Below are 23759 nucleotides of genomic sequence, written 5' to 3'. Positions count from 1 at the left end.
TTCTCATACTGTCTCTTTGCCCCACTTAATTCCTTTTTCACTTGTCCTCTGTACTTTTTCTATTCAACCTGATTCTCCCTTGTATTATCAAACTGACACCTGTTATGCACCCCCTTTTTCTGCTTCTTCCTACTCTCTAATCTCTTTGTCATCCAGGGAGCTCTGGCTTTGGTTTCCCTCACTTTTCCCTTTGTGGGAATGTACCTAGACTGTACCCAAACCATCTCTGCATTAAAGGGCGCCCATTGCGCCATTACATTTCCGCCTGTCAGTCTTGACTCCAATTTACCTGGGCCAGATCCTTTCTCAATTCGATGAAATTGATCCTCCAGTTAAGTATTTTTATTCTAAATTGCTCCCTGTCCTTCTCCATAACTAAGATCGCTATTCCTGAAGTGCTCCCCGACTGTGACAATCTCCACTTGACCCACTTCATTCTCTAGGACCAGATCCAGCAATGCCTCCCTCCTTGTTAGGCAGGAAACATAGTGATCAAGAAAATTCCTCCCCTTCTCTGCCCTTAAGACAATCACTGCCCCATTCAATATTGGGGTAGTTAAAGGCTCCCATTATCACTGCTCTATAGTTCTTGCACCTCTCAGTAATTTATTTGTATATCGATCTCCTCCCCACTATTTGGTGGCCTATAAAATACACCATGTAGGGTAATAACACCTTTATTGTTTCTTACTTCCAACCAAATAGATTCTGTCTTTGACCCCTCAAGGACATTCTCTAGCACCGTAATATTTTCCTTACTCAAAACTGCTACCCCTCCTTTTTTTCCTTCCCTATCTTCCCTTATACCCAAGAATATTAAGCATCCAATCTTCCCTTTTTTGACCGAGGTCTCCGTTATCACTACGACATCATATTCCCATGTGGCTATTTGCGCCTGCAGCTCACCAACCGTATTAACCACACTTTGTGCGTTTACACACATGCACTCCAATCCCAACTGTGGGTGTTTTGAATGTTCTTTGCCATCATGTGACCAGGTCAGATTTAGTATAAGCAGTTTCGTACTGCTCTAAACTCCTGTTGTAATTGTTACATTTCCAGCTCCCACTTCAGCCTTTCTTGTAGATTCCTGAATGTGATTGCACAACTTAATAATTTATGGGTACTTTTAAGCGGTGTGCTCCAGCTCATCAAAATTGATTTTGCTTAGGAATCTTAGCAGCCATTAGAGAAAGGCAACTCATTTCCATCTGTCTGGGTTAATTTGAAATACAGGTCCCAGAGATGATTACCATCGAATAATCTGTGAAAATGTGATTGAAGAGCATTTACAAACCTGTTTGAAGCAGAATACCCATATTAAAACAAACATAAAATGGAAAAAGATTTAATGATAATTGCAGTTAGTTCCCAAATCAGACATGGTTAAATCTTGTAAATTTTAGGAAGCTGCACAAATTATTTCCCACTCTTGGATGATGCATGAAATCTTTCTAATGTCGCGTGCAGATTACGTAAGATTATTTCAGAATTTTGATATTTTAAACTGATTTCCATTTTTAGTGCAAGACATCTGCAAATGCAACATTTACTCTCTCATTTGAATTGGAGCATGTAGTTTCCATTCACAGTATAAAGTAATGCTGTCTTCTAATGGTACCGTACGTTCTTATGTTACTAAATGCCACACTCTAATTGTTCAATTAGTGCTGAATTATGGCTAGTTATGTCGTCTGGATTTGTGACTATTGCGATTTGAAGGGATTCTTGTGCACTGATCCTGCAGATTGTGTTTGGTTAACACATAAATCGGAACCTTTCATGCACCCGTAAAAGCTGCGTTCTTACAGACCGCCATACCATCTCTTTTATGAATCAAATTTGCATTTATTGTAACCATATTTAGATCTCCACTGAAAAGGGTTTTTTATTTTGTTATTACAGCTAATGAGGTCATTTTCACCTGCAGGTGCAACAAGTACAACAGTACTGAAGAGCTTTGGGATTGTTTTAGAGTCTTCGGGCGGTGTTGTCCAACCTTCTGCCTCGTGTCAACAGCAAATTCAAACCAATGTGTTTGATTTACGGAGGAATATTCTTGACCTGCGCCTACAGCTTCAACAGTTGAGACAGTCACAGGTATCTGTTCATGTTTCTGTTCGGATAAATGTTACCATGCCACAGTCTCTCAAACCTTTAGTTCTTGAGGTGTAGTGCTACATCAGTTGGTTACAATGAGATTATGGTTTGGACATTGAGAATCTGCTCAAGGTTCTGTATCCTGTGTTCAATTTGGATGCTAAAAGTAGCATTTACTATTAAATTGTGCCATATAATACAGTGGCAAGCTGTTTGATGATGTCCCTTCCTATTTTTTGCAGTGCAATCCATCTTTATGCTGCATATATTTCTGAAACATCCCATTGTACAGTATTACTTCACTGTGGAGGGGTGGCTGTGCTTCTGGATGCCCACTGGGACTCTGTCTTGAAGAAAGATGTTTGTCTCCTCTGGGTAGAGGATGCATGTTCAGAAATTAAGCTTCTGGGTCAGGGTGAGATCATAAGGAATAAGCAGAAACCAACGGATAAGTGGTTATAACTGGAAGGTGAAGGCGAGGGCAACAGGATTTTACACTCGGCTCATTTTTACTTGTGAAGGATGTTGGCGGAAACAGCTGGAAAGCTGTAGTCCCTCCGGGCACTGGGCTTTAGGTGAGGAATTAGGTGAAGGAGCAAGGTTTTCTGGGTCGCAGCTTGGGTATTTAGTGGTGTTCTACCTACGTTTCTGGAAGAATCTGTGAAACTGTTTCAGCCAGACATCAAGAGTGAGGCCCAGAGCTTGCTCCTTAAACTGCCATGTGGGTCATGAGATAAAGGTCTCGCGCTGTACGGTGGAAGGAGGCTCATGTGGAGCATAAAACCAGCTTACTGGTTGGGGCTGACTGGTCTGTGTCTGTGCTGTAAAATTTTATGCTAAATCTGTGGTTCCAGCATTATTTAGTTGCAAAGGCCTGTGGTTGCTATTACTGTATTGGAGTACTGACTGCCAGTTTGTATTCGATGTAACCTGGATTAATTTTTGCATGCTCTGCGTTACACAGCACTTTGAACCCTGGAGAGGGTCTATTTCTGTAGGTCAAGAATGCTGTACGTAACAGAGTAGAACATGTATGACTGTTGAACACCTGACTGAAACTGTGTGAAAAATTGAGACTCTGAGGGTCAATGCACGCGAGGGGGGAAAAAAAATTGGCAGCTGTGGGAACATCACCAAATTCATGATTTAGACAACCAGTCGGCTAATGGAATTCTGTATAATGTATTTCTATGTTTGTGTTGTACTTCCATTTTAAAATAATTTAGTTTTACGTGTCAATGGTAGCTTTCTTAAAACCCACATTATATAAATGTATAAAAATGTCATTTTATCTACCTGAAATGGTGAATTCTATGCCACATTTGTACACTGAAGAATTGTCGTTGCCTGCAGAAAAATTATTTTACAAAATTGAGTCCTGCAGTTATAATATTTTACCATTTTCTCTCACTGCCATGTAGGAACACAAGAACATAGGAACAAGAGTAGCCCATTTAGCCCCTTGAGCCTGTTACACCATTCAATGAGATCATGGCTGATCTGTGACCTAACTCCATATACTCGATTTTGTCCCATATCCCTTACTACCCCAAGTTAACAGAAATCTCTAACCGATTGATGGTTAGGTTTATGAAACAGCATTGCTATTTATTATCTTGCCATTCTGCATTTCAACGACATCACTTATTGCAATGCCAACCCAACTTGTGCATCTCTTGTTACCTAATTTAAGATTATTTTTGTTCAACAAAGTAACTACCCCGGTATTTTTAATTGGTATTTTTAATAGTAGTAAATGTTATTTTTGGAGAAACATTAACTCAGATTTTTTGTTACCTACTTTATGGCGGTGTGAAGTCTGTTTGCATTGCCATCTCACTGCAAGCCTACCTCACTGCAAGCCTAGGCCTGGGATGTCTGGAGCTAGATGACTCCCAGGGTGCATACCAGGACATCCAACCAATTAGAGAAGAACACAGGCAAGACTGACTAATCTATTGATATGATGATCACCAAGTTCCTAGCAGTATTTGGGCCAGTGTAAAAATGCTCATCTATAGAGATAGTTAGTGACCTGAAGAATGGTAGGTTCAGACTCACGTTTGTATTCCTTAGACTTTGTATTAAAAACTATATGAAACATGTAATGGTGATGTCGGTGCTTTCTGCTCGTGCATGTTCATTTCACATGCTATAGCAGTGGAATTATGTAAAAGGTTGACTGATTTTTCTGTTTATTGTCATTTTGTTTGCAATTGCTGCTGTTGGTGCTGAGATGTGTGTTTGTATTTGCCAGTGTCTTGGTGTTCATTGTTTGAAGCATTTTGTGAGGTAGTTTTGAAAGCAGATAATGGTATTTGTCAGGTGACTCGGGTATTGTGTGCTAGCTCTTTATTTCTCTCTTTCCTTTACTTCAAAAGGCCTCTCACCAACATGTTCCTTTTTGGAAGAGTGAGAGAGACTTGGTGACATTAACTACAAAGCATTTAAATTTAGAGGCTGTTGCTCCAGGCTGGTGGGTGGGCGATTGAACATCCTTTCTCTATTTCTTGTCTCCAGTGCATTACATGTCTTATCAGATGTACTGACTACAACTGTACAGACTGAAATAGATGGTTGTTATTGAAACACATGCATTAAATCCTTGAAACATGGAAAGTGAAATGCACATGTCAATCAGCATTAGAATGCAAAAGAAAGGTTTTTTTTTAAGCACTGATGGAGAATTGCAGCCAAAATGTTCATCTTTTTCTTGAAGGTGCCGACTGACCTGTGATTTCCCAACATTTCTGTGTTATTTCTCATTTCCAGCATCCATGGTTTTTCTTTTGATCATTAGGTAATATTTTGAGTAGAGTTTTACCTTTTTGGAATATTTTTGGCTACTCAGTCAGTGTCTTGGAAATCATTTAAGGCAGTAATTACTAAGGGAAGCTCTAAGTTTTTAATGCTGACAGGTTTATTCCTTTCTATTAGACTCCTGACTGCAGTTGGCTAAAATCCAGTCATACTGTTTTCATGGATAACTATGAGGGGGAGTCGTGATGTTCCGTGCAGAAATCAAAGTGTTGAGAATGCTCTCGGGCAAGAAGTGCGCATCTGCAGCTTGTAAGAGGTTGATTCTTTTTCTCTCATGGGTGCTTTTGCATATCTTCTTTCATAAATAGGTTTTGTGTTTTCCTGTTGAGGGGCAATCTGAAAGATGAAGGCAGGAGGAATTTCACTAGATTGTTAAAATAATTTGAGCAATGGGAGAGATTGAATAATGAAAGAAACAAAAGGGATGTGTGTTAAAATAAATCTGAGGGAGTGTAGAAAAACAAAAGATGAAGATATGGGTTTGCACCAGTCGCTAAGTTGCTCCCCTACATTTCGAGAGCATAAAAAGTACACCAGGATGTGACCTATGACCTATATTTTAAAGTGCATGAAACTGAACTAAGGGAAAGGCAAACAAATAGGCCAGTTACATGGCACATTTTGAAAGTGACTGCATCTGCACAAACTCTAGTGTGAAACCTTGGAATGTTTTACTATGTTAAAGGTGCTATATAAATGCAAGTTGTTGCAGACAACAACAACTTGTATTTATATAGTGCCTTTAATGTAGTGAACTGTCCCAAGGCGCTTCACAGGAGTATTATAAGATAAAAATTTGACATCGAGCCACATAGTGAGAAATTAGGGCAGGTGACCAAAAGCTTAGTGAAAGAGATCGGTTTTAAGGAGCGTCTTAAAGGAGGAAAGAGAGGTAGTGAGGCGGAGAGGTTTAGGCAAGGAATTCCAGAGCTTAGGGCCTAGGCAACAGAAGGCACGGCCACCAATGATTGTGCGATTTATAATCAGGGATGCTCAAGAGGGCAGAATTAGAGGAGCACAGATATCTCTGGGTGTGGGGGTTGTGGGGCTGGCGGCGATTACAGAGGTTGGGAGGGGCGAGGCCATGAAGGAATTTGAAAACAAGAATGAGAATTTTGAAATGGAGGCATTGCTTAAGCGGGAGCCAATGTAGATCAGTGAGCACGGGTGATGGGCGAACGGGACTTGGTGCGAGTTGGGACATGGGCAGCAGAGTTTTGGATGACCTCAGGTTTACGTAGGGTAGAATGTGGGAGGCCAGTCAGGAGTGTGTTGGAATACCAAGTCTAGAGGTAACACAGGCATGGATGAGGGTTTCAGCAGTAGATGAGCTGAGGCAAAAGTGGAGACGGGCGATGTTACGGAGGTGGAAACGCAAATAAAATTCTGCCGAGTGGTGAGAGTTAAATTTGTCTCTCAGTTTTGGCTTTGCACAGTCTGCAGTATCAATGCAACTGGTGCAATGAAAATTTCAAAAGTTCCCAAGGGATCATTTTGAACAAAAACAGAAAAAGTTGGAATTACTCAGTAGATCAGGCAGCATTTGTGGAGAAACAGAAGTCAACCTTGGAGGAAGGGTCTTCATATTTCCAGCTTTTTCTGTTTTATCTTCAGATTTCCGGCATCTGTAGTATTTTGCTTTTTTATCATTTTAAAACTTTAATTTATTAATTCTTTTGTTGAGGTTATTTTGTGGCAAATGACATTTAATATTGATGAATGTAAAGTATTATAGATGGATTGGAAAAATGTGGGAACATTGAATGGAAGTGAATTAGCACAGGGGTGCTTAGGCACTTGGGAGTAATTGTATACTCATCACTTTCAATGTCCAGACAATATAAAAAAGCTATTGAAAAGGTGATCAAATGCTGGGCTACAGAATTGTAGAGTACAAGCTGCGGGTTTACAATACACTGGTTGGACCACATTTAGAATCCTGTGTTCGCTTTTGGTCACCGCATCACGAAAAAGATATAGGGCCTAAATTTGCGGTCGGAGGCTTCCTGCGGGAAAATGCCTCTGATCCGCAAATAAAATCCGCGTCTACCTGGTGCCTCAGGATCCACGGAGACTCGCACCCCTGGGCCTCTACGCGAAGGCCTGCGTAAAAGCCCACGTATCCCAGGGGTGCATGCTGTTCACAAGCGCCCCTTGGATCACGTGGGCTGGCCTAACCAATTAAAGTAGTGGGCTCCCCATTCATGCTTATGGGGATTACGTACGTACGGAACTCCCATAAGTATGAATGGGGATCACATTAAAAAAAACAGTTGCATACCAAATAATTTTTTTTTTACATATTTAAAACGAATTAAAATGCAATTTATTTAAACATTTAAAATAGAAATTACATTTTTTGAAAAATAAATGTAAACGTTTTAAAGGGGCTAATAACCTAAACTAATTGTACAGATGTTTTAATCTTTGAATAATTGAAAAAAATGTATTTTTATACTCATTTAAACTCTTACACTGGTAAAAGCAGGTCTGACGCCAGCTTTTACCAGGCATAAGAGTTTCACGGGCATTCGCTGGGCAGAAGTTGGGCAAATAGAAGATTCTTGACAGATCGCAAGTTCTGGGTTTTCACGCATGAAAACCCAGAACTTGCGGGGCCCTTATGGGCGGGTACGCACTGTGACGTGGTCATAAGCCCCGGAAAATATGGGCCATAGAATTAGAATAGTGCAGCAAGTGTGAAGCCATGAGCTATTTGAGGAAAGATTAGATAAGCTTAAGCTTTGCAGTTAGGAAGAATGTGGTTAAGGAGGTACCTCATCCAAGTACATAGAGTCCTAAATGTATTTTTTCTACAGCACCTATGGGCAAAAGAAGCATTAAGTTAATATACAACTGTACAGACAAAGGGAAGTTTTGTTTCTCTCAATTTCAAACCCCCATTTCCCCAGCTCTGTAGTAACTTTGCTCATCTCCCTGCCTCCAGTGTCTTGTTCTCTTCCTCTCTGCATATCCTTCCCCCACCCTGAAAGGGTATTGTCTCTCTGTCTTCTCACTGGCCAACAGACTTGCAGACTTTCCCTTACTCGTTCTAGTATGTCCATGCTTGCACGCGTTCTCTTTCTTTTACTTCTCCCTCTTTTTGTTTTCCTTTTTCTCTTTTTATAGGCCACTCACCAATGACCTCGGAGTGATAGGGGGTGCTGCAAGGTGGCCTCTGGGAATTGTAGTCTTTTACATCAGAGATGGATTCCTACACATGTGCAGAGCCCTGCTATTGGGATTATGAATGGGTGAGGACGGGGTGGGGGGGCAGCTGGTCAGGTGGCAGTTGTGAAGTACTGATGATTTGGGGTGGGTGGGGAGGAGAAAGACTGCACCCAGAGTCCAGGAGGACCAGTCGGTCGCTCCACGAGTGGGAGGGGAGAAAGTTATTGTAGTGTCCGTGTGTAGATAAAGACACTGAAGACAGGAGTTGGTTCATAGGTATTTACTAAGCAAGCCTGGGGGGGGGGGGTTTCTAAAGGATATACACAATACACAGGCTTATATAGCCCAAGTGGCAATTACCGGCATTACGCACACCTGGGGCTCTTAAAGGCACATACACCATAATTGCTCTTAAAGGCACATACACCACAATTCCTCCCCTTCTAGCTAACTAGTACATCATATTTTAAGTAATTATTAATTACATGTTATATGCAAAATAATATACATTGCTGTATTAATTAATTATAAGTTAGTCTCTCAGGAGGCTTCCTGACTCGGTCCGGATAACGCCTCGGGGGTGTAGTAGTTTCTGGTGGTGTAGTAGGTTCTTCTGGCAAGGCTGATTCGGCTTGAAGGCCAGTGTCGGGTTCATCGGGCTCCAGTATCACCGGATCGGAGGTAGATATGGGTATCTCTACTTCATCGTTAGATGTATAGAGTGGTGGTGTAGGTTGTCCCTTTTCGGATGACTTGATGATTTGGTCAGCATGGCGCCTTATTATGCTGTCTCCGATGTCCACGGTATACATCAGTGGTCCTAATCGTGTGCAGATAGTTCCAGGCTGCCATTTCTCGGTACGGTAGTCCCGGGCCAAAACCGGTTGGCCTATCTGGAAGGCCCTAGTTGGCCTTTCATTCATGCCCTGAAACTGCCGGTTCTCCACGTCCCTTCGGATGTTGGGCTTGACCAAATCCAGCCGGCATCTTAGGTTTCTATTGTAGAACATCATGGCGGGAGTTTGGTTAGTAACCATATGCGTTGCATTCCTATATGCAAATAAGAAGTTATCCACCTTGTGCTGAAGTTTTATGTCTTCATTACCCATGGCCTTGATGGCCTTCTTGAAGGTCTGGACAAACCTTTCAGCCAATCCATTGGTGGCGGGATGGTATGGGGCGGACGTGTAGTGCTTTACCCCATTGTTCTTTAAGAACTTTCTGAATTCTTCGGACACAAATTGCGGTCCATTATCAGAACATATCTGCTCCGGCAGCCCATTCCTGGCAAATATGGTCCTTAATACTGTGATGGTCTTTTATGTGGTGGTGGAGGACATCTTTATTACCTCCGGCCACTTGGAGTGTGCATCAACTGCGATTAAGAACATTGAGTCCATAAATGGACCAGCAAAGTCGACGTGCACCCTTTGCCAGGGAGATGAGGGCCACTCCCATGGATGTAGAGGGGCCTGTGGCGGAGCATTTTGGACCTTCTGGCATCCTAGGCAGCTCTTGGTCATGTCTTCGATGTCTCCATCGATACCTGGCCACCATACAAACACCCTAGCTAGGTTCTTCATTTTCACTCCACCCAGATGCCCCTCGTGAAGCCCCTTTAGCACTTTATCCTGGAGTTTGGGTGGAATCACCACTCTGGATCCACACATCAAGGTTCCTCGGCACACTGACAGCTGTTCTCTTCTTTGCGAGAATGCTGGCAACAGTGGTTCGCCATGTGCTGGCCATCCCTTCACTGTTAAATCGTAGACCCGTGAGAGAGTAGGGTCATTTCTTGTCTCCCTTTCAATGGCAGAATTTGTCACCGGTAGACATTCCACTATGGTAGAGTGGAATATCTCTACTGGGTCTACTGTAGGTGCCTCTTCTATCGTTGGCGACGGTAGGCGTGATAAACCGTCAGCATTCCCATGCTGTTTTGACCCTTTGTATTCAATGTTGTATTGGTGTGCCCCTAGAAAAAGGGACCACCTCTGTAGTCTTTGTGCCGTCATAATGGGGACACCTTTTTTAGGGTTGAATATGGAGATGAGGGGTTGATGGTCAGTCAGCAAGGTAAATTTTTGTCCGTGTAGGTAATGGTTGAATTTCTTCACTCCCCATACCAGGCTGAGTGCTTCCCTGTCCATCTGGGCATAGTTACGCTCAGCTGAGTTCAATGAGCGTGACGCAAAAGCTATCGGCCGTTCCGAGCCATCAGGGAATCTATGGGACAATACCGCTCCTATGCCGTAAGGGGATGCATCGCACGCCAGTCTGATTGGTAGTGATGGGTTGTAATGAGCCATAATTTTCTCGGATTAAGTCTTTACATTTATGGAAGGCACGTTTACAGTCTTTGTTCCATTTCCAAATCACTCCTGTCTGTAGAAGATCATTAAGAGGGTGTAGAATAGTTGATAAGTTCGGTAAAAATTTATGATAGTAATTTATTAATCCCAGGAATGACCTTAATTGTGAAACATTTTCAGGTGCTGGGGCTTTTATAACTGCTTCAATTTTTTCAGGTGACTTATGCAACCCTTCCTTATTAATTATGTGGCCACAATATGATATCTGATTTTGGAAAAATTCGCACTTGGGGCGATTTGCTCGTAGGCCCCGTTCTTTCAGCCTGGTGAGCACCTGCTCCAAATTGGCAAGGTGCTCGTTGTCGTTTTCTCCTGTTATAAGGATGTCGTCTAGGTAGCATTGAGTCCCCGGAATCCCTTGCAGGACTTGCTCCATAGCTCTTTGCCAGATAGCTGGAGCTGATGCTATTCCAAAAACCAGTCGATTGTACTGGTACAGGCCTTTGTGTATCCTTTGAAACGTTTGCTGAAATAATTGAATGTCAACCCTTGTTGAGATTTTCATCAATGGACATTAGGAGGCAAATAATGACTACAGTAGTTCTTAATTAATGACTATTACCTGTTTGAGTTATGGTATAAGTGCATTGGCAGCACAATTAAAACTGTTACAAATTGGAAATGGATTCAATTCCTTTTAAACTAGCTGCCTTTCATTTCTGTTAGTGGCTTGTATTTTGATCAATACAGACCTGTTCCTTGCAGTGAAATGCAAACGAAAGTGAAGTTATAAGTAAAGCATTGAACTGAAGTACAGAAACTACAAATGTGGAGTTAAATGTTGAATATTGAAAAATGTCATTGCACTGTCTGGAGTTCAGAGGGAATGAAACAGCTTGTTTAGCATCTTTCACATCTCAGAATATCCCAGAGAATTTTACAGCCAGTGAATTGCATTTCAATTGTAGTTTTGTGGGTAAAGCACCTGTGCTTGCTGACCTACATTGGCTCCCGGCCTGGTAACGCCTCGATTTAAAATTTCTCATCCTTGTATTCAAATCAGCTCCATGGCCTCGCCACTCTCTATCTCTGTAACCTGCTCCAGCCCTACTATGGGGGCTGCAATGGGTGGAAACGTTGGGTTTCTCCATTACATTGAGAGGGCTCAGAGATGCCAAGAGAGAGTGCCAATCATGGCCAGACGGAGGAGGGCCAACAGGCGTCGGCACAGGAGGCCTTACCCTCCCAGGGTATTTCGCCAACAGTTCTCATACCTCAACATGTCTGAGGAGCAGTACATTCGGAGGCTTCGATTCAGCAGGGAGTTGGTCACTGAGCTCTGCCACCTGCTTCAGCCAGATCTGCAGCCTCAACGGAGGAGCAGGACATCTCTGTCGGTGGCAGTGAAGGTGACAGTGGCTCTCAACTTCTATGCCACCGGCTCCTTCCAATCCACTACTGGGGACATTGCCAATGTCTCCCAGTTCGCGGTGCATTGCTGCATCTGCCAAGCCACGAATGCTCTCTTTAAAAGGAGACGTCAGTACATTTCCTTCCCTATGACCCTGGACAAGCAGCAAGAGCGCGCAATGGGATTTGCAAGAATAGCGGCTTCCCCATGGTCCAGGGCGCCATTGACTGCACGCATGTGGCTTTGCGGGCGCCACAAGAGAATGCCGAGGATTACCGCAACCGGAAGGGGTTCCATTCGTTGAACGTGCAGTTGGTGTGTGACCACAGACAGCTGATATTAGCTGTCAATGCTTGCTTTCCAGGCAGCAGCCATGACGCCTTCATCCTGCGCCAGACTACTGTGGCAGACCTTTTCGAAGCCTCGGCTCACCCAGGAGGCTGGCTTCCCGGGGACAAGGGCTATCCTCTGTGCACCTGGCTGATGACCCCGCTCTGTGCGCCCAGCACCCCTGCTGAAGAACGATACAATGAGAGCCATCAAGCGACCAGGAACATCATTGAGCACACAATCGGCATACTAAAGCAACGGTTCCGCTGTCTGGACCATTCTAGGGGAGCTGAGCGAGTCTCCCATTTTGTTGTAGTGTGCTGCATAACCTGGCAATCCTCAGGACTCAGCCACTGCCAGCAGACATTGGAGCACCAGCAGAGGAGGAGGAGGAGCACCAAGACGGGAGGGAGGCACAAAGTGCAAGGGCTGTCGGTCAGCGGCTTATTGCAAGTCGGTTCTAGGCCCTGTCTGATGGAATGGCTTGTGCCATTGAAAGAGCATGAATGGAACCGTTCCGCAACCCCTGAGCCGGTCAAGGCAACAAATAGTTGAAAGAGCAAACATGCACCATCTGAATAAAGACACTTCTTTATTTAACAAACTGTGTGCCCTTCCGGCATGACAAAGTAACAGAGAGAAACCCCAAAAAAAGCAGTCAGACACATAACTGGCTCTCACAACCTGGAGACAATGAACAAAAGAGTTAACAAAAAATGACCGCGATCCTCGGCCTTCACTAAATAAAAATTAACAGCATTTTGCCACACCACCTACTTTTTGCCCTTCGAGGGTGATCTGCTTCGCTTGCGAGATTGGCCCCTTCCCACCCTGCAGCTCCTCCGCAATGGGACCCCAGTGGCTGCAGCAAGGCTGAGGGAAGGCTGCTGAGTGTCAGAAACTGAGTTGGCAGATGCCCTTGGGGGATGGCCTGGACCAGCTCTGGGCCTGGAGGGCCCGGCTGCTGACTGCTCCAACTCTACATGGGCGGCAGCAGTCTGTCCTACGGGTGGTGGCAGCTGCAGTGGAGAAGTGACAGTGTTGGCAGCAGCAATGCTGCCATCCTGACGGAGGACAGGCACTCCCTGGTCGGACGATACACTGGCACTCCCACGGGGCAGCACTGCAGCATGCGGAGCAATCTGCTGAAGCACAGACTGCTGACCTTCTGCGGCACGGCGAGGGCCCCGGCGATTTGTGCCCGATGCAGCGAGGGTGGCAGCAGTCAGTGCTTGTGTGGCCTCAATCTGTGTCTGCATCAGACCAGCCACTGACTGCATTGCACCACTAAGCACTTGCGTGGAAGTTGCCTGTGCTGCACCGAAGTCCTGCAGACTCCTTGCCAGTGCTGCACCGAAGTCCTGGACACTCCTTGCCAGGGACTCAGTGGATTCGGGCATCCTTGCCACTGCAGCCATGAGCTCAGTGTGCCTCTGCTCCGCCTGGGCGCCCATTTCAGCGAGGAGCCGCACCTCTTCTGCGCTCACTATAGCAGGACTGGAAGCCAGACTCTCCCTCCGGGGAGAAGGGCGCCGAGCTTCCCTACCCCCCACCCCACCCTGTGTTGCTGCAGCCCGCTGGGCCCCGGAGCTTCACCCTCCTCAGACCCTTTTCTCCCCCCCCCCCCCCCCCCCCCCCGCTCCCCTCCAGGGAAGACGTGTCCCCATTATGGCCATGGGCTTCCTTGGCTGAGGGTGGCACTGATGGTCCGGCTTCCTCCTCTTCCTCGCCTTTAGAATCACTCACAGTGGCAGCTTGAGGGCCCGCCTCCTCACCTGGCGAATCAGCATCTGAAAGCAGGGAGGTACAAGAGTTGCTTTAGCGTGAGGACAGGGCGGCAGCGAGGGAGGCACAAGTGCTGCAATGCATTGTATTGGTTCGATAGTGGCAAAGGATGCTGGTGTGAGGCACAAGTGGAAGGAGAGAGGTCAAAAAGGTGATGACCTTATCATTGCTGTCCAGAACGGGGTCGGCATCTCCAGTGGCGACTGGGCCAGTCATCCGGCCTGCCATAATGCGCTGGACTCGCTGCTCCAGATCGCTGAGGTCTTTAAGGTTAGGCCGGCCTCCCCCGGTCCATTGCTGCTGCCTCCTGTTATGGGCCAGCTTGCCCTGCAAGAGAGAGGACGGGCTCTGAGTACAGTGTGAAGCCCTGATCTTGCCTGCACTGCCTCCCATGGTGGAATAGCCCTTACAGTGTGAAGCCCTGATCTTGGCTGCACTGCCTCCCATGTTCGAATAGCCCTTACAGTGTGTAAAGTGCTGAATGTGCATGTGAGTTTCATGAAAGGCCCATAGGTGTTGGATGAGGGCTGGGCATTGGGGCTTTCAGGACCCTTTGGCCATAAAGTGAGGTGCACATGCAGGGATGAAGAGGATACTGAAAAGGGTACTTGCCCTGACAACCTGAGTGAGGTCGTTGAACTTCTTCCTGCATTGCACAGGGGTCCTGGGCACCATGCTGCTGGAGGTCACTGTGAGCCACCTCCCTCCAAGCTTTGCGGTAGTCGGTGGGCAGCGGCCTCCTGCCACTGTCCGGAAACAGGATAGATCGCCTGCGCTCCGCCGCGCCAACCAGAACCTGCAAGGCCCCCCTCACTGAACCGCTGCGCTCGCTCCCTGGCCCTCTCCATGGTCCTAGGCATTAGAATGTGGCAGCAGGTTTGTCCAGGCCGAGAATCAGGGCTCCGATGCGCAGGGTGTGGCTGCAATCCAAGACCGAACCTCCCCTTTAAGAGCTGACCGGCGCCAGCGTGTCTGCATGCAATCGCTAACCGGCCGCACCTGCGCTGCACCCGCCCTCGGTGGTAGCGCCTCGCTTCTACGGCTTAGCGCCTTAGGACAGTCGTACAGCGCCTGTTTTAGTGCTCCAAGCACCTCCTAGGGCAAAGCAGGTCAATTTCGCTGAAGGTGGCGATAATTTGCGCCGGGCGCTAAATTTTGCGCCCGCTCGAGTATAACGCCCCAAATGTGGCGATACTGAATTTCTAGGCCTCTATCTCTCCCTCCTTTTAAGACGCTCCTTAAAACTTACCTCTGACCAAGCTTTTGTCATCTGTCCTGATCACTCCTTATGTGGCTTGATGTCAATCTTTGTTAAAGGTGCTAACCAGAGAATTTATCTTGTAGTTAGTCTTCTTGTGCAGCCATCCTCTACCGTAAACACATAGAAATATATATGTAATTAGCTTTTGAGGAGTAGGTAGTACGTTTTATCTGGTCCCTTTGGGGCATGGGTTGAATTGCAACCTGATTGGGCCCTATTTATAGTGACAAATGGAGATCAGATCAGATGCATGTCAAAATCTGTCATCTATTTGTACTTAAAGCTATTTGAACTATGAGCTCTGAATGGACACTGGAGTAAACCAGATCCATATTGCGGTAGACCTCACATTATTAATGATTCAGTTGCATTACTAGAATAAACTGGCAGCAGGTTTAGAACCCGAACAAGCCAACATGTTTTTCTTTTTCCTTTTCCTCATCTTCCTCCGCTCTGCTTCTTGCCTCTTCCTATACCATCAGCCGACTCTCTTTGACATTGTGGAACACCCACAACAATCTTTTTCATGGTAAAATGAGTCAACCTCCTGAGTCATTGCTTGTGGGAGGCAACAGCAGGAGTCGGACTTGGCTCACAGAATAATGGAAGTGTAGAGGTCTCGCAGGCATTGAGAGGTTCAGACCAGGTGCATGTGCAAAGCCGAGAAAATATTGACACGCAGTTCCCAGGGAAAGAGTAGAAGCTGCAGGAAGAGGGCAGAGCTGAACACCCAAGCACCTGACAAAAGACGGGTTCCAAGGGGTAATACATGTTGAATGGATTTCCAGCAATAAAATGGGCAATTTTATGGGCAAATTGAAAAATGTTAGCAAGAAAAATTAGCTTTTATTACTCTCTCTAAGTTGTATCTTTTTTAACGATTTATATAGTCAGCTAGCTGAAGGATTCATCTATTTGATTTTGTTTTGCTTGCTAATTTGTGAATGCTAGCTCTGTTGGGGATGATTAGGGATTTAATTACGTTGGCCCGGAATTTGCTGCAATGGTGAAATTGGCGATGAACATCATAAGTCAGACCATTATGTTCCCTGATCCTCCAGTGCCGAACCCACGGCACAATACGCGGGAACAATAATTAGAATGCATAGCAGCAAATCTGGAGCAGTGTGACCAATGGATAGTTGAGGATTCATTTCAGTTATTGATTTCTGCGGAAATCTCAACCTTTTAGATGGTAAAATTAAGCACTATGGGATTTTAATGTTAATTATAATTTTAAAAATAACCTAATTAATATCTAATCCCAACATATTGTTTGTCTTCAAAAAGAGATCTGGTTGAAATATTATAAAAGTTGAGTTTATCTCTGCTGACTAACTCAGGCCAAATTGTTATTAATAAATGGACAACTATTGAATAAATATTGCCACAAAAACAAGCAGTGTTCTTCTATAACTTTTTTTATTTGTTCATGGGATGTGGGCATCACTGGCAAGGCCAGCATTTATTGCCCATCCCACTGTATCACGAGGCTACTGCTGAGAGCTGTGGATTTGAAGAAGAATGCTGTACTTCACCCGCGATTGACGCCAGAAAGGAATTTCAGAAGCAATGCAGAGAACAGACGCAATTTCAGTGTTTCAAGGATTGCCCTACTTTTTTCTGATCACGGTATTTAGCTGTGAGAGAAATAAGTATTAAGCATTACATTAAACGTTTATTAAATTTTTTTTTTTTTTTAATGGGCTCTACTTCGATCAATCTGATCCAGAGAATTTAGAATTCCGATAGCAACTGAATTATAATGCCCAGAACCGATGTTGCCTCTTTGAAACGTGTTCCTGTTATGAACCCTGTACATTCCTGAAATTCTGGCGTGGAGTGAGTAATGGCCTGAATCTCGTGCCATAATTTCCTGGAAATAGTAATGGTGTGCGCCACGCCGTAGCTGCAATTTCCAGTGAATTCCAGCCCTTCGTGTTCTGATCACTACTTGTTACTCATTGGTGCTTTGTATTTGCTATTTTAATACCTTTACAATTGGATATTTGGTAACTAAATAGATAAGTAGTTATTTGAATCAATCATGGCACTTTGGAATTGTAATACCCTGAGATTCAATGCCTGTGAGCCATGATTTTAAGCATTGTGGAAAGCCGTGAAGTTTAAAAAATCTACCGTGGGCAAGCACGATGTCTATGCCCAGAGAGTACGTGCAAACTTTTCAAAGAAACCACTCCCAAGTGGGCAGTTTCACTGATCTGCCCATTCACATCAGCCACAAGTGATTTTTCCTGGCTCAGGTGATGATTCTGCATTGGCTTCCTGGAAGCTTCCAGGTAAGACCAAAGTGGCAGCTGCCATTGATATCAATGAACACCCTCTAGGAAGGTTTTTTGTACTGAAAATACTCCCCTAGCATTTCCTTCGCCTTTAACTAATATTTAACATCAGATTAACAGACAAGATACACAGTGACTCATGTAACCATTTGAGTTTAATAATAAAAGGTTAAGTAATTCAAGATAAACAAAGTGCCAGCAAGGGTAATGATTTTAATTAAGTACTAATTGGTTAAAATGTTCCATTGAAAATTATATTTAGGAATGGGAAAAGTACTTCTCTTACATTTGCATTCAGAAGTGTCAAATGCATTGAAGCAAATCTCATCAGAAGCTACCATATTAAGACTAACAAAACTACTCATGAATCATACATAATCGTACACGAGAGCTGTGCTGATCTGAAAGTTAAGCTTTGCACACCTTTAGAAAAACGCTCGGTCAAAATACTGAGCTATTATAAAAACAAATGGGAGCAGCATGCTGAAACATGGGGGTGGTGGGGGAACAAACAATATTAGAGGAATCCATGTTTGTGATTCAAAGAACTGGTTTAACCCTGGTCTTTTGAATACTGAATAAAAATTATTTCCCACCCATTGTAACTAAACCTTGTTAACTAACAGGTGGCCTTTTGGTGTACTTGTGTCAGAAGTGAGCGTTTATTTAATTGATACTTGGAGCTATGCAAAGTTTAAGAAAATAAAACTCTAGGCCTTGGTAAAAACGGGTTCTTTTTTCCCATGTTAGTTCAATGGTTGTGTGTATATGTATGTATGTGTGTGTGTGTATATTTTCATCCAAGATTGGGCTCCTCTCCCATCAGCACACCCACAACAACTGAGACTCATCTGTCAATTTGATGGGAGACTCCATCAGTTGAATGAAGTAGAATTACAGATGTCAACTTTAATGACTTGTGCTGACATGCCAATTGGAAAGTAATCGAACTGTAACAATTGTTCTGTTGGTTCTTGCCAGTGAAATGGCCACGTGTCTTCTGACTTAATTGAGTTTGTCGATGCCATCTCTGTGGAATAACGTTTAAGAGTCAAAATAAGATTCAGCTGTGGGGGTGTTCGTTAGAACTGGCTTCTGGGGGCAGCAAAGCATTTCAATTGTCAGGCAGAGAAAATTGAACCGGAATTCTTTTCTGCTGACAGCTCGAGAACCAGGAGACACTCAAAGTGATGTTCAAGAAAGCAGAGTCTGAAATCAATGGCAGAGTTATTGAAGCAATGAAGAGGACCGAGGATCCGCTGCAACGACAGCGCACGCTGGTGGAAGAAGAGCGACAGAAGTACTTGGTCGATGAGGAGAAAATAATACAGCAACTGTGGTATGTCAGCTAACTTAAAACTATCAATAATTGCAGTTTTTCATTTTTTAGAATGCTCCTTCATTTTTTTACCTGTTACTTTATTCATGAGTTCGTTTTTCTTTCTTTCCCCTGCATCGTCCTGGTTTTTTGTTGTTGTTTCTTGTTTCAGATTGCAAATTTACATGGTTGTTTTGAGCTAATAAATGTTCTAATTTTCTTTCAAGAATTACGTTACTACAGTGCTGAAACGGAGAGTGAAGTGACATCCTCTCATGCTTTAGTGGGTGACTGTACTGACCAGTGTGCCACTCAAGCCATGTAAAGCAAGTGTGTTCCAGTTCAATTCCTGGTCTGTGCCTAGTTAGCTGATTTGATGGGGCAGTAGTATGGGTGCCTTGGTTGGCCTCATTGTCCTGGATTAGGGTGAAGAACATCAAGCTCCTTGCTCCAATGATCACTGCTGAAAGTGTATTTGTGGAAGTCAGATGAGAATAGGATTGGGTTTGGCTTTGATGCCTTCCGCAGTTGAATAGCCTAATGTGATTGTTGATCATTTGGGTGAGCTACCAGAAAGCTACCAGCACACATGGAGCCCTAGCCAAGCATGAATCAAGAAAGAAAGGGAGAAAACCTGGGTGGCGGGGAGGAAAGAAACTGAATCTCCACTACAATAAAATAACATTTAATGTAGCACCTTTTACATCAAAACGCTTTAGAGAATGAATTACTTTTTTCTGATTGTCCCCTTCAGGCAATGACCTTACCTTGTCTACTGTAGAAGTTGTTCAAAAGCCCCACGTAGTATTTTTGCAGGAACCTCATCTTAACAACATGACTGGTTGTGACTGAAGACAATGTAGTTTGATATTTGTAGAGCGCTGCTTGATTCTAATGAGAACACTAAATGTCAGTGTGCATCTCTGCTTCATTTGTATCTAGAAACCGGACTTACAAGGACTTCAACCTTTTTCACATCTGCTGTTTTTCATTAGAAAAACAGAGATTCCTTTAAGAATAACTCATGCAGTGAAATAGGGCTGAATTTTAGCACCCAAAAATGGGTGGGTTGAGGTCAGGTGTCAGATTTTTTAAAAAATGTTTAAATCTGAAACCCGACCCCAACTTGCCCACTTAACAGAGACGAGACGAGGAGCGGGTAGCCAATCTGCCCCTGGGAGGCGGGTTGGCAATTTAAATAATTTAATGAAGCTGACAAACTCTAATTTTACAGTGGCCGACTGGATTTCCCAGGCCTCGGGAAACCCGGCAGCTGAAGGGAGGTGAGGACAGCTTCGGGGAGAAAGTAGATGCCCTTACAGCACTGCTTGTGAGCCAGGAGGATCAGGAATGCTTCCCTCCAGCCACCCAAGCTTGCTGTCTCCCCCCATCAGACTCCCCCCAGCGGGCCAGATTTTGCCGGAGCGAGGTATCTCGCGGCATATCTTGTTAGTGAGACTTTGCGCACATTTTGGTTTTTAAAAAATTTGCCTGCAAGGCTGCTGGAAGTGCGAGCTGATAACGACACAGAAATAGCATGAAATTGAGGCCACCTGCATTCCATTATGTTAAAACTCCACACCATCTGGGGAAACCTAGGTCCGCCACCCCCCCCCCCCCCCCGGCTCATGGAACCCGCCCCTGTTAGTATCCAGGACATAGTCTTGTATCATCACTATATGATCTGGTCAGTCACCTAAAATATAATCTCCTGGGTGTTTTGTTGATCCAGTCAATTGGTAACAAAGATGTAATATCTGATATAATGGCCATGAATTCGCAGTTGTAATGACAGCAAAACGGTCGGCGTTCTTTGTAAAAGTGACAGCAACTTCTGGCGTCCGCGCTTGCGCACTTAAACGCGGAAATCCAGAGGTTGCTGTCAGTGATGCACTGCTTCTCCACAGGATGTGCTGTTGCAGTCTTCGCAGATGCAATCTACATAGAATCAGTGAACTCACGTAAACTTTAACTTATTACGCACTATTCTCACTGTGAAAACCAATGAAAATGTTGAGCCTTGTTTAATCAGGTGTAACTGAGTTTTTAACAGCATCATAATTACCTCTGAACAACCTCTCTAGCCCTGAAAAACTAATTTTACAAGTGTGGAGTCCTATTCCCTTAGAAGAATATTTGAAAATTTCATTATTTTACACATAAAAATAAAGTTTGTTTATGATATTTCAGCTTCTACCTTAATTCATGTGTATGTCCTAATCTTTATTTTGCTTTCTGTGCAATGATTAAAATGTGAATTATGTTCCCTGCTTTTTACTTCCTGCTTTGCAGTCTCTGCGAATTCTTCAGTCTGATTGGCTGATCAACCTGCACTGTTGCTAGACACCATAGATGGCACCAAATTCAAAGTCATGTTAGAATAGAGGCAATAGATGCTCTAGTGCCTGCTAAATCTTTGTGGGTGGCTTTTTCGAGGTCAGAGGCGAGCGCTGTCCCTCCTCCGCTGACCGCAAAATCCGGGCCAATGTGCATGTCCCATTATTTAGACTTGTTCGTGCACATTTTGGTTTTAACATTTTTTGCCCACAAAGTTGCTGGAAGTGTGAGCTGACAACGGCGCAGAAATAGCATGAAATTGAGTCCACCTGCATTCCATTTGTCTTATATATTATATTCTAGGTGTATCTCAAGGCACTAAGAAAGCATTATAAACTAGTTTCAAAGAAGAAAATAGGGAGTTTTAGTAACTTTTTTTAAATATTGGTGCATTTGACAAACTGAGATCTCAGCAATTGAGTTGACCTTTATACGTCTGAATTGTTCTCCATTTCACAGGACATCTACATCACTTACACAATCAGATCTGCTAAATTCATTCATCTAAGTGACAGTTCTTTTAATTAAAATGTATATATTAAAATGAACATTTCGGTGTAGACGATGGGCTCGAGTGAAGCCAGCTTTGTGGAGCTCCAAATCACGATGAACCCTGATCCATTGTATTTATAAAATGGGTAAAAAAGCAATTCCATGTTTGCCAAATCTTTGATTTTACTAAATGAGATAGTACTGCGCTGTCTCAAAGTTTCTTAATGTAAGAACATAAGAAATAGGAGCAGGAATAGGCCACTTGGCCCCTCGAGCCTGCTCTGCCATTCAATAAGATCATGGCTGATCTTGGGCTCAGAGCCACTTCCCAGCCTGTTCCCCATAACCCTTCACTCCCTTATCTTGCAAAAATTTGTCTATCTCCACCTTAAATGTATTTAATGACCCAGCCTCCACAGCTCTCTGGGGCAGAGAATTTCACAGATTTACGACCCTCTGAGAGAAGTAGTTCCCCCTCATCTCTGTTCTAAAAGGGCGACCTTTTATTCTGAGACTGTGCCCCCGAGTTCTAGATTTCCCCACGAGGGGAAACATCCTCTCTGCATCTACCCTGTCGAGCCCCCTCAGTATTTTATATGCCACCGTGCTCACAGCGTCGGCGGGAAACCTGAGCGGCAGAGCGGGGTATAAAAGTCCCCAGAGACCAGGTAAGGCCTCACAGCGTCGGCGGGAAACCTGAGCGGCAGAGCGAGGCTACAAAAGTCCCAGAGACCAGGTAAGGCGTCACAGCGTCGGCGGGAAACCTGAGCGGCAGAGCGGGGTATAAAAGTCCCCAGAGACCAGGTAAGGCCTCACAGCGTCAGCGGGAATCCTGAGCGGCAGAGCGGGGTATAAAAGTCCCCAGAGACCAGGTAAGGCCTCACAGCGTCGGCGGGAAACCTGAGCGGCAGAGCGGGGTATAAAAGTCCCAGAGACCAGGTAGGTTTACCAGTCTCCAGTCTGGAAGGAGAGAGGTAAAAAGTAATCCAAGTGTGACGTCACCAGAAAGCGGGTAAGTGATTGGTTGGTAAGTATTTCTCCCTTTTAAGCTTAAATCTCCTTGGTTTATAGTTTCTAAGGTGTGATATTCACCATCTAGAATCGGGGCAGAGGATATTTAAGAATAATATTAATAAATTTAATTAATTACATAGAATGGGAGATCAGGCGATGTGTTGCTGCTGCAATATGTGGGAGCTGGTGAACACCATTGATGTTCACGGTGATCACATTTGCAGTAAGTGTTGGCTGCTCGAGGAATTCCGGCTCCGTGTTGAAGAGCTGGAGTCCAAGCTTCAAATACTGAGACACATCAGGGAGGGGGAGAGTTACCTGGACTCTGTATCACGAGGTAGTCACACCAATTAGATTAATTAATGCAGATGTAGTCCGTGGCCAGGGTCAGGATGGTGTGACTAGAAGTGAGACAGGTACGGGGATCCAGGAGGTAGTGTTGGAGGAGCCGCAGCCCTTGCACTTGTCCAACGGGTTCGAGGCTCTTACTCCCTGTGGGGACAGGAGCAGGGACTGCAGGGAGGATGAGCAACCTGGCCACAGCACCGTGGAGCAGGGGGCCATTCAAGTGGGGGGGGAGTTAAAAGAAATGTTGTAGTGGTAGGGGATAGTATCGTTAGGGGGATAGATAGAGTTCTTTGCAGCCGAGAGCGAGAGTCCCGAAGGCTGTGTTGCCTGCCCGGTGCCAGGGTTAAGGACATCTCCTCTGGGCTGGAGAGAAACTTGGAGTGGGAGGGGGAGGATCCAGTTGTCGTGGTCCATGTTGGTACCAACGACATAGATAGGACGAGGAAGGAGGTTCTGCTGAGGGAGTTTGAGCAGCTAGGGGCCAAATTAAAAAACAGAACCACAAGGGTAATAATCTCTGGATTATTACCTGAGCCACGAGCGAATTTGGCTAGGACAAATAAAATTAGAGAGTTAAATGCGTGGCTCAAAGACTGGTGTGGGAGAAATGGGTTTTGCTTCCTGGGACACTGGCACCAGTACTGGGGCAGGAGGGAGCTGTTCCATTGGGACAGGCTTCACTTGGCCAGTGCTGGGACTAGAGTCCTGGCGGATCATATAACTAGGGCTGTAGAGAGGGCTTTAAACTAACTAGTGG

At 44.6% G+C, this 23759-nt stretch overlaps 1 protein-coding gene across 10 annotated transcripts in view; it reads left to right on the top strand.

Moving 5' to 3' along the window:
- Positions 1-23759, top strand: part of LOC147117099 (sickle tail protein-like) — a 702547-nt gene that overhangs the window by 620428 nt on the left and 58360 nt on the right. For all 10 annotated transcript variants that reach the window (XM_085987756.1, XM_085987757.1, XM_085987755.1 and 7 more), the window contains 2 exons: positions 1931-2100; positions 18657-18832. In XM_085987756.1, the coding sequence (XP_085843882.1) occupies positions 1931-2100; positions 18657-18832 (346 nt within the window). The remainder of the gene's footprint in view (positions 1-1930; positions 2101-18656; positions 18833-23759) is intronic.

This window comes from Somniosus microcephalus, chromosome 5, assembly GCF_052327205.1.
Source record: "Somniosus microcephalus isolate GS21.2 chromosome 5, FLI_Smic_1.0, whole genome shotgun sequence".
Taxonomy (NCBI): domain Eukaryota; kingdom Metazoa; phylum Chordata; class Chondrichthyes; order Squaliformes; family Somniosidae; genus Somniosus; species Somniosus microcephalus.
The sequence above is the reverse complement of the archived record's forward strand: the minus strand, read 5'-3'. Positions and strand labels throughout refer to the sequence as shown.